At 34.6% G+C, this 19,560-nt stretch overlaps 2 protein-coding genes across 2 annotated transcripts; one reads left to right on the top strand and one right to left on the bottom strand.

The window, feature by feature from the left end:
* The first annotated feature begins 1,861 nt into the window (after nt 1-1,861).
* LOC117337071 (group XIIA secretory phospholipase A2-like) lies at nt 1,862-5,892 on the top strand. Its single transcript, XM_033897858.1, has 4 exons — nt 1,862-2,097; nt 3,689-3,759; nt 4,413-4,578; nt 5,514-5,892. The coding sequence occupies exons 1-4, from the start codon at nt 1,890-1,892 to the stop codon at nt 5,678-5,680; spliced, it is 612 nt and encodes a 203-aa protein (XP_033753749.1). The 5' UTR covers nt 1,862-1,889; the 3' UTR covers nt 5,681-5,892.
* A 2,060-nt stretch (nt 5,893-7,952) lies between these two features.
* On the bottom strand, nt 7,953-18,948 carry LOC117337063 (C-type lectin mannose-binding isoform-like). Its single transcript, XM_033897850.1, has 4 exons — nt 18,504-18,948; nt 13,484-13,750; nt 10,352-10,528; nt 7,953-9,347 (listed from the first exon to the last, which is right to left on the bottom strand). Exons 1-4 carry the CDS (start codon nt 18,553-18,555, stop codon nt 9,130-9,132), a joined length of 714 nt encoding a protein of 237 aa, XP_033753741.1. The 5' UTR covers nt 18,556-18,948; the 3' UTR covers nt 7,953-9,129.
* Nucleotides 18,949-19,560: the final 612 nt, after the last annotated feature.

The following is a 19,560-nucleotide window of genomic DNA, read 5'->3' as shown; positions in this document are numbered from 1 at the left end:
GGCTCAACTACAGTAAAAAATTAAGAGCTGTATATGAATTGGAATAAAAAGTTATGAATCGCTGACCTGGCATTCATCCGAGAAGTTGGTTTATAGAGCGAGACTTCTTTGACTTCAATGACCCTCAAAACATGTTTTTATTTATTGATTAGCACTGATCACATATTCAAATATATGTGGAAGTAAATGCTATCCAAGAATATTTCCTAACATTAAAAAAAAAAAAAAAAAAAAAAAACTGCTTTCCCCGCTGGTTACTAGTATAACTGACATATTGATATATACACGGTTACTGAAATAGACAGCTTCAATCTTTTTATATAACGATGGAAAATGATGTCATTTATTCACTTCGCAGTTCTTACATTGAATAGTCGTGAAACTGATGATAAAGAGAGTCAGTCTGTAAAATGAGAAAAAAAAACCAATAAAAAATCAAAAAATATCTAAACTTCATTTTTATGACACAGGGAGTTATCCTCTACATATTATCTCGTGTTTTGAAATGATTGTATATTGTTAATGTGCCACTCGAATGTAATTTCATAAGAGTTTAAGGAATGTATTATGTCAAAATGAAACGTACCCAGCTGGTTATGGATTTTGATTTGCCAGTGATCAATTACACAGAAAAAAAAACAAGCACACACAACACACACACAAATACATTTTTTTCACAGCGACAAAGGCACTGCAATTCAACTGACAAAATTATGTAAAATATTCAAACCTAAAAAATCAGTAATCGATTTTTCATATAATTTCTTAACATACTTTACAATTTATGTCAACAGGATGTTTAATACCAATACAAGTTTAGGTCGTACAGTATCGATTGATTCCATGAAATATAATCATATTTCTTCAAAAAACATTAACATCGATGGATAATAACCCCCATCATAAATACTATCTGTCCCTGTACACTTCACTACGTGTACGTGGCGCCAAATGTAAAGGCCAAATCCATCTTAGGCGCACCATCTGCCGTCGGCCATATCTCCGTCGTGGTCCAATGGGCGGCTGGTCAACATCATTCAAACTTGGTGCATTCATAACCACCCGTTAAGGTTTGAATGTAGCCTTGTAAGAACTTGAATCTGACACATAATATGCCTTTCAATCCTACAACAGTAAAAAGACAGAAAAAAAATCTTTACCTAGACAGGCCGGAAAAACCTGACCGGATATCCGTCGGCCATATCTCCGTCGTGGTCCAATGGGCGGCTGGTCCTTCCGGGATCTGCAATGTATTGATCTAAAAAGCATTAGAATTTGAAATTATTGAAAGAAAGTACCGTTTTACCAAATCGTTTCGGTAAAATCGGCGATGCTTTATCTACACCGCCACGATAAAATCGAAAGATACTTTTGGACAGATTTTTATCACCAGGCCGCGTCACTGATGCTACAAGGCACTATCACTTGTATAAAAAAATACTGTTTGTAGGGAAAGGGAAGCAAATGTACAGAAATATCATTCAAACTTGGTGCATTCATAACCATTCTATAATTAGGATTTATGGATATCCATAAATAGTGACTTTTTCAGAGACATATTTTTTCCACTTTATAAAATAAATTAGAGAGTCTAGTTTTGTTTACTGGGATATTGTAATGCAAACTGCGAAATGATGATAGGAAGGAGTAAAGAAAAGTAATCAGATATAATATAATTAAGATATATTCATTTATTCTATACCTTCATTTTTGTGAATACGCCAAATAACCCAATCGTGCGTAACGTTAATTAGGTCGAATGGTAATAATTTCGTGGCCAATGAAATTGAGGAACGTAGACAATCACCAATGCGTTTTGTTTTGGTGCTGTTATATACATGGATTTTCAAGGTTAGTCGTGACCCCGATGTTGTTTATGTTTTGACACGATGGCGTCTGTAGGGACCATACTAACATGTACTATTCTCACTGTCTTTATCGCCATGCGGACTGTTCACGCAGCTAAAAACCTAGATTTAGACCTGGGGTTTAATGGAAATGGCGACGACGACTTCATGTCATCTCTTGGGTCGATGGTTGATTCGTTAGCAGGAGCATTCGAGGACGGCAAAGAATGTAAATACAGCTGCCCTAACGGTAAGTAAGCTTACACGTTTACTAATAACTAGGAGGGGTAATTATGTATGTGATACGACAGGTAGGCCGGACTAATTAACTGAAACTTCTTTATCACATTCTGATATATTAGAGTTACGTCCCTTCCTTTCGCTTTGTCCACAGGGGCAGGTCTAGTCTTACACACGAAATAGGCACACTTATATACAAATACACGTACATGTACCTAAAATGTATATTATACCGGTATCACAGGTATATATATACACTATATAACCTCGTATTTCTTACCCAAAGTACCCGTGACCGGTATACTGAACATATACAAGTAAATGTATTAATATTAGGTATTTCTGGCTATTTATTTTTAAACAAGACATCCCCATGTGATCACCACAACTGTTTAAGCCGTCAGTATGTAAAATGTATAGCGCAGAAATAGTATAATAGTATTTACAGGCTGTACTTGTATTGCCTTAGGGAAGTGCCAGGCCAGGACACGAATTAACATGTACAGTACATGTACATTGTGGGAATGATAAACACTATATTTAACACTATCCCCATATTCCCAGTTTCCTCTGGTCTAGGTGTATACCAGGATCTGGTGTCAGGAACGCCGATGTGGCGCAGCAGTATAAGCTGCAGGTATTTCTGACTAGGCGATTGGGTGCCGTAGATCGTGATTTCGAGGCCTGGTCAGGGCACGAGACAAAAAGTTGTCTTCCTTCGTCATTTGTGTTGCTAAGTTATATATCTATTTATTAGCACAATGTATCATATACACTATGTGTTGGTGATCCGAAGATATAGATTTGGATTTCCTGTCATAGTTGTACCAAGAGAAATATATATAATATATGTACAATTCGTATCCATGTATGTAAATGCATTGCGATCCAGGTATTCATATTATCTTAAAGACGACTTCCACAATGATCATGTCAGGGTATCGGGCCGACCATCACTGCGCCATTGAAACATTCTTTTTTTAAGAACGCTGATTTTGCGCAGCGGTATAAGCTGCAGGTATTTCTGGCTAGGCGATTGGGTGCCGTAGATCTTGAGTTCGAGGCCCGGTCAGGGCACGAGTCAAAAAGTTGTCTTCCTTCGTCATTTGTGTTGCTAAGTTATACATGTACATACATGTACAAATGTATATACTACAGCAGGCACCATGCAATTAAGGAATATGGCATCACTTACATTTGTCAAACATTTGGTTAATATAATTTTAGATTATTAAAATGTGTTTAATTGATCTTATTAAACATTACTGATTCTTTGAATAATTAAGTCTTGAATAATGATATTATAATAATTTGGGCATGATCATGAGTGATAAATGAAGAAAATGTTTATTTTCAATTTGGGTCCATTTTTCATCAACTTCGCTAGCCAAGGGCGTTCAATATGATATACTCTAGCTCATTTTCACTCTTGGCTAGCTAAGCTGATTTTCCATATGACTGTGGTTATCCTCTCAGAGTTAAGACTACTTTATGTACTTCCACCAGCCAAAAAGAGTAATTAATGTATTGTGCCACAATTGCTGTGATATAAATAAAGTTTATAATTAAATGCAATTTTTCTTTCTTTCTTTTGTTTGTAGCCAAACAAGTCACCAAGCCGAGAAAAGACCATGTTCCTACAAGTAATGGTTGTGGTTCCTATGGGATGGTGGTATGTATAAATAGACCAGTGCTAATTACTATATCCCACTTCATATGTAGGTAAATTATGTAATATATCTATTTCAATAGTTTTAATACCTACATGGAAATTGTAGATAAAAAACAATGTAAACAATAGACTGTATTGATTATGTAATACATAATGATAATAATCATGTAGGTGATGGTTTAGTAGGTAAAAGACAAGAGTTATTTCCCCTTGCATTAATTACAAAAAAACTTTTACGACTTCCAACATTATTCTATTTTTTCCATGTCTTTCTAAATTAATTTCCTGTTATTTAAGAAAAAATCTTTATTTAAAGTATAGGTTACATGCATTTTTTGGGAGTTTGAATGCTTTAAAAATATTTCTGTTGAGATATCAATTTGTTTTTATGGAGGCGTTCAGCCTGCCATATTGCAATCACCTACCAGTCGTGATGTCGCAACCTCTAACTTTCATTCTATTTTTTGGCTTGATTTGCATAATATGCATATAATACTGCTGGTATGCATGCTCATTCACTCTCGGCTAAATTATCTTTAAATAATTACAATAATGTATGAAAATATGCTAAGGCTGAAACATCTTTCCATATCTTTTCCAACAAAGTAAACGATTCAATATATTGTAGTCTTTTTTTACGTTTTTGTTTATAGTTAAACACGGAAAAGCTTCCCCAGATGACTAAGTGTTGCGACAGCCATGATATCTGCTATGATACTTGTAACGCTAACAAAGGAAGCTGTGACCGCATCTTCAAGCAGTGTTTAGAGGTTATGTGCAGTGACCTAGCTGGCAGTTTATCTCGAGAGGAATTTGAAGGTATGTTAAATATTATGAAATGAACTAGTATGTAAAATAAGGAAATTCTTAAAAAATAGTCCTTTGAGCAGAGGTTTTGTGAGTATCTTCACATAAAACTTAAGAAAAATGATGAGTAAGATGTTTGATTTGTGGTTAGATGCCATGCAACAGGCCTAGCTTTTGTTGTTCAGTGAGGTAGCCACCAGCTACACCATGCAACATGCTCAGCTTATGTTGTTCAGTGAGGTAGCCACCAGCTACACCATGCAACAGGCTCAGCTTATGTTGTTCAGTGAGGTAGCCACCAGCTACACCATACAACAGGCCCAGCTTATGTTTTCCAGTGAGGTAGCCACCAGCTACACCATACAACAGGCCCAGGTTATGTTGTTCAGTGAGGTAGCCACCAGCTACTATTTTAATAGAATATGATATGTGTTACTTATGCATGCACCTACACACATTTGTATGAAAAGAAGGAAACATGAATGAATTGTACTTGAAGATACATGAGCAATATTTATTGACCATGTACATTTAGCTAGTTATAAATGGTTTACAGATGTTTATATATTTTTAAAATAATGAAAACAAAGAATAATTTCCTTCAAGGATATTTCAGGCTTTTTACAGTCAAACGCTTGACCTCTATATCTCAAACTTTGATTAGTTGTAGACTCTTCTGAACTGGAAGTAGAAATTCAGTTCCGATAGTTAAATTTACAAAGGTATTTTAAAAATATACTTGGTTACCCCATATACTTGGGCTATCTCAAAGTCTTTTTTACCCCGCTGACTCTGAAATAATGAGGTTGTACTGTATTTTACCTAAAATTTGGTTTTAAAACATATAGATATGAGTATATATCATGGTGTAACTGATATTAAAATCTGTGAATACATATTTATAATAAATTTGTTAATTTCATTATTTTCTTCGTTAAATGTTACAGGTTGTGAAGCAACAGCAGAGTTAATGTACCAAGGTACAGTTGCTTTAGGCTGTGGCAGTTTTAAAGAAGGACAGAAAAATGCTTGTGAATGTGTGAACAAAACCAGCAAAAATGCTCACGCCAAACAAACAGAAAAATCTCAAACCTTTGAGAATGGCGAACTCTAGTTGATAGACTGTCGAAGGGTAAATGTGAACAATACAAACTATATTTTTTAAGATTGGAAAAAAAACAACTTCTTGCACTTTAGAGTGCCTTACAAGTACAATATGTATTGTTACATATATCATTGTCTTAAACAAGTTTGATGTTAATTGACAATTTCACAGAATCTCCTTTTTAATCAATTTATGATTATATCAATAATTTTGTTACAATTGAAAATTTACACTAAAATTATGTCATTTTCTTAACTAAATTTTATAATAAATGACAATTTTACAAAAACTTATTTTCTGAATTAAATTATAATGATTTTGATAATTTTGTTATATTTTTAAGAGTTATTTAAGAATTATTTTTACACCTCAGAATATATTTCTTTATTGATGTGTTGTGATGTATAATATTTTCTTTTGATTAAATTTTATTTACATAATTCACTTTTAAGCTGTTTTCCAAATTTTTTTGTACTTAATTTACTTTTGCCAACATATCTATGGATGTTTATATCTTTTGTTCATCAAAATGTTTAATTCATCTATTCAATAGCCTATTATTATGAAAGCTTTTTACTGAATTGTTTTTTTCATAGTGATATTTCTGAATCTCATCTTTTATTATCTGTTGTTGATGGAGATTGCCATTTTTGGTGATATTGTCCCTATAAAGGATGAGGTTGAAAGCAATATTCCTAGTTTTCTTATATATTATGTTATGTTTATTTTATAAATTGTACTCAGAAAATAAAATTTCATATTAAAACATATCATGCGGTAGTCAGGTTGTACAGTAGTAATATACTTGCCTGTCACTTGGGTGACCTGGGTTAAATTCCTCAATCAGACGTGGAAAGGCTAAAAAGATGTCACCCGCCTGACCACTTAAGTTTTCTCATGTGCTTCCAACCAGGCTAACAATCGTGATTAATATAAGTTGATATTACTTGTTTCGCAATTGTTGAAAATAAATTAAGTTTACTTATACATACTGCAGATGTTTAAAAAAAAAACACAGTTTGAAGTTGCTTTTCATCGCAAATTTTTAATTATGTGGTGACCTTGATGTTTTAGTTTTCATAGCTTTATAATTATTTTTCCATTGTTTGTACACAGAATGTGACTTTCTGATTGGTTGAGATTTTTTTCCATACCACTTTGAAAAAAATTCCGAGAATGGTGCAAAAAATGTGACGTCACAATACGACAATTGACGTTGCGTATTGATTTGAGAAAAAGAATCCATTATAAAACCAGTTAAATTGTACATAAAACATGTTTTTAATTAGAAAATTATTTTCAAAAATTAATTATAAGTGTTGATGTCAATTGTTTTTTAGTTTCATAGGGGGTATGAAAAAAAATTAGTTTGCAAACTTCTGTAAAAATCTGTTACAAATTGACATCAATGCTTAAATGTTACCATTAACCACCATCCTGGTTTTTATATTTATATCTATAGTCATCATGTTTTGTTGGTCGTCGTGCGCCGTGCGTAAACTTGCCTGAAATGATGCTGGGATGGTCCTGACCAAGTGTTGTTATTTTTCGAGTCAGTCTGAAATCCAAGATGGCCGTCACAGCCGCCATTTTGAAAACACATTTGAAACTTCTTCTCAAGTTCAACTGGTGAGATTGAGCTGAAACTTGCTTGAAATGGTCCTGGGATGGTCCTGACCAAGTGTTGTTATTTATCGGGTCAGTCAGAAATCCAAGATGGCCGCCATCGCAGCCATCTTAAAAGACACATTTTAAACTTCTTCTCCAGTTCCACTCATGCCATTGAGCTGGAAATTGGTGAGGATGTTTAGGAAGGAGAGCCAACAAAGTGTTGTTATTTTTCGGCTTCGTAAAAACTTTGACATGGCAGCCACAGCAGCCATTTGTAACATGATTGCGCAATCATGGTTTTCCTGAACAACACCTATTTCAAACTTCTTCTCAAATTCCACCAGTAGGATTCAGTTCTTACTTACCAAAAATGATCCTGAGATGGTCCTGGCCAAGTGTTGCTATTTTTCGGGTTGATCCAAATTCCAAGAAGGCCACCATGGCCCACAGTGCCACTATACCTGCTACAGAGAATGCATACTACAATAGTATGATGGTCTTTAATTAGAGTCAGATGACCGTTTAGGCCCTTGGGCCTCTTGTTTGGGGTACACAACCGCAAAAAAAAAAAATCCTTCTTGGAAAAACATTTCGTAAAACTCAATTCACAACACGGAGTCATGTGGTGGTGTTATATACATATGAATTATTACTACGCATTTTACTTTTCTTTTTTTTCAAATGTAATTAAATAATATATTACAATCTATTGTTACAGTACTTAATTAAGTTGTTAGTAGAGTTCACAGAGATGAAATATATGTTATATTTATATTGACAAGGAAGTAGGGATCATTATTTGTTTTCTCTTGCCCATGAAACGTTTTGATGGAAACGAAGTACCTCAACTGATTCTATGCAATTTTTTGAAAGTAAGAAATTTCAACATATTTTTCATCGTAAATTTTGTTTTTGTTTTAGTTTAAAAAGCAATTAATTGAGTGTTTTCTGGAAATTTCAAACTTAATGAATTCCCTAAAAAAATTGGGGAAATTTTAACTTTGAACTGGTGTTTGGTACTTTGTGTAAGTTGTGTCAGTAACTTTACTACAAGTAAAGTGGAAGGAGATTTGAAAATAAAAAACAGAAATAACATTTTTTGCTTCGTTTATTTGTATTCCAATTCACATTTCACTGTACAAGTATACATTCGTCAATTGTGTAAGTACTCGCGGTACTACAATACATTACATGGACTTTCAAATACATATAAAATCTCAATACATAAACAACTTAGATCTTAATATATTACTATGTAATTCAGTACAGATTACAAAGGTGAAACGTTACGTTCAAGACCAATATATGTAATGCAATATTAAATGCATTTTAGGTTCAAAAATTAAACTTCCCTCAAACAAAGTACACCCCATCCCTTCTAATAAGCTGTCAAAAACAACAGAAAATACTTACATAAAAACGAAACTGCATTTCTAACTCAGAATCGATACAAATATATCGGTATACCGTCGTAGAATGAAACAATGGAAAATAACTAGTAGATCACAATGGATGGGAAACAATTCATTTAGAATGTTACTTGAGCCACGTTCGATGTCTGTTATGCTTAATGTTTTTGGTATCACTATCCAAATTCTTGGTTTGAGAATATTGCTTAATACGGATTTGACCTAGATTTGTACAGCTGTTGCCGTCGATGAAGCAAGGCGCTTACTATACCGGAACACTTGGTCTTATTGTACACTTTTCACGGGTCTGCATACAAATCCATATTATCAATTGAACATCAATGCTATCTTTTTTGTTTAATTATGTTGATATTATCCTAAACAATATGTAATGATGCTAAAGTATTTATGTTATACTTTCTATATTTGTTTTATCTGCTAGGCCGATATTTCGCAGATGTATGTCTTCAACGCGTCACACGGGGTGTCATACCATTCGTAATTCGAGTTAGCGAGCATGATGCAGTTCTCTATGCCAGCCTCGTTGTTAGGTTCGGTGGAAAACCAGTCTGTATATGCGACCGTCCGTCCATCTCCCCACAGGAAGATACCTTCTGTAGCTTCATCTGTGGCCTCGATAAACATATACGGCGAAGCTGAAAGAAGGTTAACATCGCGCAATTAATATAAGTGAAGCATTGTCCGGAAGCTTACCTGTCCAAATTATATGTTTGATGACATTTTGATTTACCAAAATTGAATATTTCATTTATTTATTTTTAGATGATGTGAAAAAAATTCTTCAATCGGCTTCGACGACTATTTAATTCGAACGTTGATGAATTAACCCATATCACTTGTGTATTAATAAATGTCACCACTAAACGTAAAACCGCGGGTATGCTCAAATATTTCAAATATTACTTAAATACTTGTGATCTCTTTTAAGATGATGATAATTATTCTTGGAGTGTTTTTCCTTTCCGTTACATTAGGACAAGTTTCAACTTTCAGTTCATGCAACTAACACAAAATTGTCTGGTATGTCTATGATAATCGGTAGTAACATAATAATATATCAATGTAGCCGAAATTTCATCTGGCCTTTACACTAAATACTAGAACGAATCTGTCAGAAATTGTCCGTCCGTCGACCAGAGCATCTTCGCTAGCCAAGGCTTCTGATTACGTTACACTCCACGTGGAGTGTAACGTAATCAGAAGCCTTGGCTAGCGAAGATGCGACCAGAGCTACATTATCGCAACTAACCAAATACCTACATCCGACAAGGTGTCAGGACTAAAGGGAACGTGGGCTACTGTAAACGTGGAAATTTACGCGAGAATGAATTTACGCTAATTACACGGAGTCCTTTTGAACGCGAAAATTTCTCCCACGCGCATTATTTTGATATAAATTTGCGTAATCTCGAACTACAAACGAATGTGGATCGATCGCAAAAATTATCCCAACGCGTATAATTTACATATCGAAATCGCGAATTTAACCCCCCGCGAAAATAACCACGTTTACAGTATCACAAATGTAGCTGCACCAAAATAACAATAGTACTAGTGCCATACGTAACAAAGTAAACAGCTTGAGATTATATAATTTTTTGCCCGCTATATTTTCAAGTTTGGACACCCTGCCACTTACCATGAGTTTGAAGTACATGTCGGATATAATCTTGTTTGGCCTGTGTGTCCACTCGGATGAGATGACCTCCATCCACGTTGCATGCCGCCTGTGCGTCTGCGTGCGTCCGTGGAACGTTGTACAGTTTGAAGCAGAGATCAATGGAGTGCCGATAGGAGTAGGTGCTCTCACAGTATCCTTTAACATAGATGGAGAAGAAATATTGGTGTCATTGGGTAAGGTTTGGTTTGGTTTCTTTTGTTTAACGTCCTATTAACAGCTAAGGTCATTTAAGGACGGCCTCCCGTGCGTGCGACATGCATGCGTGTAGTGAATGCATATGTGTGTTTTGGGAGGCTGCGGTATGTTCCTGTTAAGTCTCCTTGTGATAGGCCATTGGGTAAGGAATATGTAGGTAGATGGTAAACGAGGTTTATTACCATAGTATCCAGATATTCCTGATTATTCTCTTGAATACAAGTAAACTGAAACTTTGTATGACAAGAAATGTAGGATGAGAGAAGCAAAAAGGGGAAAACACAACAGAAGCAAACTAATTACACTTTTGTCTTGTAGTTTATCATTGAGGTTACTATAATCATTGTGTGTATGGCACCATATGACCTGGTTGCTTATCCAGGGAAGGCAAAAGGTTGTCACTATATTCTAAAAGAGAAATGTTTGTTCATTCCTTTCGTAAATCAGACTTTGCAGAATGATGGAACCCCTGTAAAATGTGGGAACCCCTGCAGACTTTTGATTTTTGTGAGCTCTCTTCTTGGGGACACGCATCGATAAAACGAATCAGCAGCAAGCGTTGCAGTACGTTTCCAGACCGAGACGAACTGAAGATGTTTAAATGGTTACGTTTTGATTGAGTTCCGGCTTTAAATGTTTAGAGTACAATGTGGCCTGGTAGAGTATCGTGCTCTAAGGTGTCAAATGATGACATTTCAGTGCAATTTAATATAAAACTACATTCCTTTTAGGATCTAGGTCATATGAACGCCCACTGATACAGGAAAAATAGCACGGACCGTGCGACTGGTTCATAATCTATTTTCCTGTGCATTTCCACCCATTTCTGTATAGGACAAATTAATTACAACTGAAAATATGATACAAAATCTACAAGAGCCCATTGAATGTTGAATTGGCAGAAAAGCCCATAGCGCGTGCTCCCTTTCCCGCGACTCATTTTCACTCGCTTTCTCATTGAACGGAGAGTCGTGAAAAACCGCTATCATGAAAAAGTTTCATTGTACATCGGATCAAACCATTTTATCGTAAATGTAAACATGGTACCATAAAATGGTAACTGAGTGGCCCAATCATCCGAGGACATCGTCCTCTTATCGGAGGCTAACTGTTCAAATAAGGTCTACAACAAATATACATATATGCATTTAGTATATATTGAGTAAGTAATCAGCAAATGTTTGATCGAGTACAGAATTGTCTATAAACAGTTCGATACTGATGTGAATGGTTTTGCTAGCGGTGTAATATTTACCACGTAATTAATGTCAATTAAGGTTTCATCAAAATGATTAACCCTAAAATCAATCATACGGCATTTGGAATAAAAAAACTGTGTGATGAATTGAAATATTAATTAACAATACATTGTATAAAGATCATTTTATCACGAGTATCTGTATTTTCAAGAGTCCAATCCCCTAGATCTCAATAAGCTGAACTTGGTTTTAGGTACATGTATTGTTTCTTTTTTCGTTAAACTCGCTTAACTAAAGTGGAGTGTGATTTAATGAATATATTTCATTTATAAATCTCAAAACTTTCATGTTTTAAAATCATTTCCGTGTCGCACTAATTTTGAATATTTCCAACGCTACAAAAAGAAGCAACACATTTTGCACGTGGCCGTTTGATAAGTGATATTGTTTAAAATTCAATTGATAAATTTGAACTTAAACATCATAACGTATTCACGGTATAGTGTTTTTTTTGTTCTGGTGTGCTAGCGAGGTGATGGTTTCCAGGTTGATATTTCTCAAGTCTCTAAGTGTTACAAGAGACAAAGGCCAAAAGACATTGTAGCATACTACAGTATAACGTCCGTTATCAACAAGGGACAAACAACATCCTGACGAGTAAGGCGTAACTTTTTCCGGATGCAGTAAAGATTTGACTTAAAATTCGAAACCTCAATCTTTTGGTGAATGGTGATAAGATAATGTATTTAACGTTTTGTGTTGCATAAAAATTTGGAACAGCATATTTTTTTCCCAACAGAATATAATTATTATAATTATGTGCTTGTCGGAGATGTGACACAATTAAATGTTGAAGTATGCTTAAAATCTCCATGTAAGGCCGGGATATGATTATATCCAGTCTTAACATCAACCTTCGATACAGAATGGTTTTAATGATATACATTGTACGCACTAAGCATTATATATACTAACAGTGTATTATATATTGATTACCCTCGGGGTATGTGGTGTTCTACAAATATACGATTTCGACAGATACATGACAGGTAAAATTAGATCACTGTTCCAAGAATTGTTCCAGGAAAATGTCAAAGTTATTGATATAATTTGGCCGCCAACAATAGACCTCCAATGACTGGTCCAGATTGTGGCGTATTGGTAATTGTAGGGCGGAATAATTGCTACCCGATAATAACATTTTTACACGGGTTAAAGCGACCACACGTCAATCTGACCATGGCGTCATTGCCTTCAGGCCATCCCTACTTTTCCTTATCGAGTTATACAACTATGCAAATCATAAATAGCATAAATAAGTTAATGAATATGGATGTTGGTGGGAGATCGGCTAATTACCATAAAACGTCATCACGTGATTTCTGGAGGGACTGATAAGGTTGACGCGTATGACAGTCGATGCGGACATAGAATAGGGTTACAAGGTCTCCGATACCCACAGGCTTACACCGGGTATAGATATAAACGTGTAACTCCGATAGTAATCAATGGTTATATGTGACAGTAAATATCAACAAAGGGTACTTAAAAATATCGCATTAAGCATTTTAATGCTCTAGCCAAATCTTCCTGGTAAGTGATTCCTCTGATATATATCAGAAGGTAATTTTTTTATTTGAAATATTGTCAATCCAAAGCAGATATCATAACCTAATGGAACGTTTATGATTATTACCTGGTCGGTTGTGGTAGAAGCTGTACCCTGGCTCGTTTGAGAGAGAGTCAAAGTCCTCCGGTTGTTTGGACAGAGCGACACATCTCCTTATTTGGCTATTGTAGAAAAGTGATTGACAAGATGAATCTGTGGTACATTCCACAGAACACTTCAGTCTCGATACATCGTCTAAAATCCAAACTTGGCCTCCATATTCCAGCTGGCCATCTAGAGATCCTATCAATGCCCATGTACTCTCGCGTTCAAATGTAGGCACACTAGCCGTGGCTGAAAAGTGAAAGTCATAATCTGTATCGACGTGCAATTATTTGTGATATAATACTACATTTTATATAACATACGACATAAACAAAAGTATTTTTTGCCCGGGTTAAATTTTACGGTTTAACCAAGCCTTTGAAGTAAAAATTGGACATGGTATTTTTAATGAGATTATGAAATGTGATTTTCATTAGTAATCATATTTTTAGTTTATATATTTCACAATTGAGTCTAATCTTAGAAAATAGTGACAAATAAAACCCATTGAAGAAGCAGTGTGAGTTTTTGAGACCAACAGACCATGCTAGCATTGAAATTACCAAGTGCTATGCTATAATACCCGTAGCAAGTTATTTTTGCGGGTTTATTTTTTTGCGGTTCTTACCAAAATTGTATAAGTATCTTCAGTCTTGAGATGATTATGATAATGTTTGCAGATATCGATCATTTTCAGTATCTTATAAACTTTGTGGTTTTGTTAACATATTTGAATTTTATTTCCATTATCTCAATGCTTTATTTAGCGAACCTGTTAAAGTCTATTTCAAACATTGAACAATCTAAACTCTTTTTGTTCATATCATCACTGGTAAGCCTTGGACGAAGGAAACAGCCGTATGATACAGCTATATACTGACTAGTTAATGGGTGTTTTAAAAGGATCTATTGTCCTCTGCATGTCTTGACATTAATATAAATTCATGTTCAATGTGTCACTCGAGATAAGTTATGTCTGTAAGAATGTCTCGTACAACCTTTATCTCAAATTTAGAGTACACGTAGACCTATATTTTTATTCAACAACAGTCATAATATAGCGATAAATTTCAAAGTTATTAAACTCGAAAAAATGTAGTGTATTTATATGTACATTAACATAGACAGTTTTGGTTTATGATGCTTAGTTTTTACTCAAAGTGAACAAGTTTTAGGGCTTTATGAATACAAATATATTGCTGCTAATTTCATGAATAAATTGTTTTCACAGGTGAACAGGTTTCCTTCGGCTTCAACGCTAGCAGGTAATTCCGTCATGTATAGTATCATTGTCGAGGCAAACTAAATCGCCCTGTAGAGAGAGGGTTATTAATCTATAATAAATTTTACATTTTATGTTTTATCCGCATTATTACTTAAAAAGAAATAACAGCTTTTTACAAATCAATTTAAGACCTACACTGACATGACTTTCGTTTTTAAATTCTCTGTTTCTTCTCTGTGTGTCTGTGTATAAAAGTACATATGTATTCATCTTGTTCATTATCGTCGCCATTGTTAGGTGGACATCGAGGAACTTAATCTTTTAATGCCGGATACACGTGTCCTTTTAATAACGATCAGGAAAATATTGCTGGGACGAAATATTAATGTACGTAGAAATGTTATGTATAGAAAGTTGAACGAATCTAAAGTAAGGTTAAGAATTATCTGAGTGATCTGATAAGACGTCATGTATTTATACTAATCATCTTATTCATTAATGTGTCCCGACATTGATAAGATGAAGTGATAAGTTCTTTCCCGGTTGTGTTTTCAGTATATGTGGCTTCTCGGGTCTTGAAATTTCCCCCCATAAAAGATAACTATTCCATTTCTGTGGTTGTTTAGAATTTCTAATTTGACTATTTTACAATGTATCAGCCGTTCAGGTATACGATTTATTCTTTATCTTAACCCATGTTTACAGCAAATAATATCTGGATTCATTGTGTACATGTATATGGCTTTTAGTGATCGCGAATCTTGTGGGTTTTTTAAATATTTGAATCCACATTGAAAGTGAATAATAATTAGATGACAGGAATCGCTATGGTCATATTGGCTTAACCATACATTGTTATTTTAATACTATATAGTCGATGAATTTCGCGGGACGGGCTTCGCGAGGGCTGATATTGCGCGGTTGTCCCAGCCGGACCTAGATCATCGGTATTAGTACATGTATTACATTTTCCAGTAAACGCTTCTATACATTTCAGTGCATAAATATTAGTATATTCACCGCAAACAATACCAACTAAACAGCATGCCGACTTCTTGTTGTCAAATCCACCATATAAAATATACGACATATTTCCATTGCATTTTTTTTGTATTTATAATCTTGATTTCATTAAAAATAATAGTTACCGTATAAAGCATAACACCTGTGTTTTCATTTGTTGCTTTGTCACACCATGTTAGTGCAAATGTACATGCGCTAGACAAACCATGAAATCCGAGGCCAGTCATGTCATTTCAAATCCCCGTACATAGAAACACGCTTACGTCGAGCCACCGGATAAGTCGTCATTTTACTTGGTCTTGTCGACCTCGATTTATCGGAGTTTTACTGTATATAAACTCCACCTGTTGTGTCGTATTCGAGAAAATAGCGATAACAGCTGAACCAGTCTAATACATTGTGTTCCACAGGGTGACAGAGCATGGTTTGTTTGTCAGATAAGACAGGTATTCTCACCAATATCACACGTCAGAAACGACAGGTGGATCTGACCAATACATTGTGTGCCATAATGTGTCAGAGTGTGGTTTGTCAGATAAGACAGATATTCTGGCCAATATGTAATATCACACATGTCGGATTAGACAAGTCAATCTAAGCAATATGTTGTGTGCCATAGGGTGTCGGATTCGGCTGGTTAAACTGATCAATAAGTTTTATAACGCATGTTTCAGATTAGACAGATTAATATGACCAGTTTAATCACATACATGTCATGCTAGACGGGCTAATCTGACCAATATGTTGTATAACACATGTTTTCTGATTGGTCAGTTTGTTATGACTAATATGTGCGTCCCACAGTATTTTAGATTACGTTTGATTGTTTAATTTTAAGTACATCAATTATAACATTTACAGATTTTCTTATTCATGATTTACCACAAGCGTGCTGAATAAAATCTGATCCAGTCGTTATTCACGAGGGAACTTTAGTACTCCATATTTGATATGAAAACAGGAAGTGCAGCATAAGTCTGAATGTTCAATTTCGTTGCAAGATAAAATACTGCGATAGAAATGCCAATCAATTCATTTTTGTAAATTGTATCTCTCGTTCCAATTTCCTTCTTGCTTGCTTTCAACATATTTTAATATTTTATACCATTTTCCTAACGGCTGTTTAAACTTAATCGCTGAATATGGCTGGATTTGATTTGTCAATACAGCAATATGTTATTAACCAAATCGCGGTATTATAGCGAGATTGTTCTGAATGTGTTGTCGACTCAATCAATTGCGAAAATTTTCGTGTTCAATAAAGTGATTTCGGAAATCAACCCCCACTATTAGCATGGTTAACCAATATTGACACTAATACCCAATATTGGTAAATAATGCATATACCAAATGTTATAATGTCGCATAGAATACCTGGTACGGATATTAAGTATTAAAACGTAATATTATCATGAATACTCAGCCACTTATTAAATGACTTCGTCGGTGTAATGTTTATTTTAGCATTTGTCACTAGTGTAATACAATGGAACGTTTTCATTGGCTATGTCAATCAGTTGATTGTGACGTCATAACATGGTGCAATGGTGTTACGCCATGAATCTAAAAATAGCAAAATGACTGTTTCTTCCACATTTCAAATTGCAAGGTATCTGAAGATGTTTCTTAGATTTGTTTTCATTTTATATATAATTTTATGAAATCGTCTCGAAATATACATCTGGCTTGCCAATGTTTCCAAAATATATTTCTAGGACTTGTTTTTTGTTTTTTTTAATCTTATTTGAAATGAAAACTTATCTAAGATCCTATATGTGTGTTAAAATTAACTAACGCGCGTTCTTAATATAGGCACTTGTGTTTAATATTAACAAGTTAGTAAACAATGGTACAGATATAATAAGGATATTTAATAGTATCATTTTTTTCCAGATTCAATTAATGATCCACAGGGGCTTCAAAACGCAAAAAAATATGAAACAACAGTATTGTCAAAATAGTTCTGTTTTTAAGTTTGTATCTATAGCTATATTTGCTATCAGAAAATCTCATGTTTTTTATCACTAAGGTTCGTTAACACTTATATATGTAAATTAAGTTTCCGTTATTTTTGCGTCAATGCCAATTTCATAGCAAACCTCCCAACCTTATCCTATAGTTGTTTTTATTCCCTATCGTGAATTTCTTTTCTGCCTATTACAATGATTTAATAACATGAACATGAGCTTTCTTTTCCTGGATAGTACCAACCCAGCATGACATTGTGTTGAATGTAAATTTCCAATCCATTGTAAGGTTTGTTAACCCCAATAGATGTTAATTTTGTTTTTGGTCAGTTTGACATCAACTACAATGTCTTTACTAACCTTTCTATATAACGTATTTTAATTTCTTATCGTTAATGTCTTCTTATCGCAGTTATTTAATTACATGAACGTGAACTTTCTTTTTCTTGGTAGTAACACTCCGGCATAAAATTATGTCGAATGCAAACTTACAGTTCCTTGTTGAAATGTGTGCATGCTTTATAAGGAAAAATTTAAAAACTGTTTGGTGTGTACACTAATAACAGAAAAAACTAACATAACAAAGCAATACATATTTTTAGCAACCATCATTCATTTACAATAAACGAATGTTATGCATATCAGGTAATCCTTGAATACAAGGTTAATAAAGGTTTCATGCATGGTATACGGAACAGAGGGTTTATCATTTAAACATGAAAAATCCGCTTGTATATTAAAGCAGATACTGAAGAAAATGTTTTTGACATTTTAAATAGCATCTTACCTCTTGGGATGAACAGTGACAGGAAAGGACAGAGCAACACGTACATTCTCATAACCACTTATTCCAAGTAGCTCTGCCTGTCTTTAACAAGTGTAACTCATCCAGCAGTATTGGATGTATTTTTCTCCTCCAGGTTCATCGAAACACATGTTTGTCCGTTACTTCCGAAGTCTACTGGAAATCTGTATGCGACATCCGGTATCTTCTGACTAAGTTCTAACTGTGTCGCTCTGTGTCGCGTCCGGCCAATTTTCCGCCTCTACGAACTGAGGTTGGGTACGTCCGGTATCTCAGTATTCGCCAGTGAGAATGCCTCTGCTATGCCGGGTACAGTAAGACTTTTGGCGGATTTTGCTACACGAGCTAATTTAATCAATATGTAACAATACCCAAGTCGGCAGGCGATGAAGGTTTAATTTGGTAGTAACATCGAATGGTATTTGAAACAGCGATAACCAATCTCTATAGCAATTACGCTTGGCCAGAATGAACGGTTTGACTGGCGAGGTACCAGATTAATGGCGCAATATCTCGAGATACTTTATTGTAGTTTCATTGCACTAGAGTGTTGATTCATGTACTTAATACGCTGCAACAAAATAAAAGTTGAGGACAACTTTAGCTTATGAATCCACGTACATTGTAATACCAACCACCAATAGAAAATAATTTGATATAGAGGAATTATCGACCTATGACGTAAATAAAGCTGGTCAAATATCTGCGGTAAAGTATGAAAAAAAGCTCCTTTATATGATTTTGTATTTGTGTTTCTAAAAACAAGATGATACGTGCGCAATTTCTTTTATGTTTCGAAAAACTGAATTGGTCTTTTTTGAGAAAAAGTTTATTGTTACTGAATAAGTCTTATTCAACATAGCTTGGTTGAAAAGGAATAGGTATATTTAAAGAAAGCTTAATTGTAACTGAGTTAGTCTTTTTGAAGAAAGCTTGATTGTAACTTAATTGGTCTATTTGAAGATAGCTTGATTGTCACTGAATTTGCCTTATATATATGTCAAACCCGAAAACATTATGTACCAAATTATTGCTATAT

Source organism: Pecten maximus, chromosome 1, assembly GCF_902652985.1.
Source record: "Pecten maximus chromosome 1, xPecMax1.1, whole genome shotgun sequence".
In the NCBI taxonomy this organism is placed as follows: Eukaryota; Metazoa; Mollusca; class Bivalvia; order Pectinida; family Pectinidae; genus Pecten; species Pecten maximus.
The sequence above is the reverse complement of the archived record's forward strand: the minus strand, read 5'-3'. Positions and strand labels throughout refer to the sequence as shown.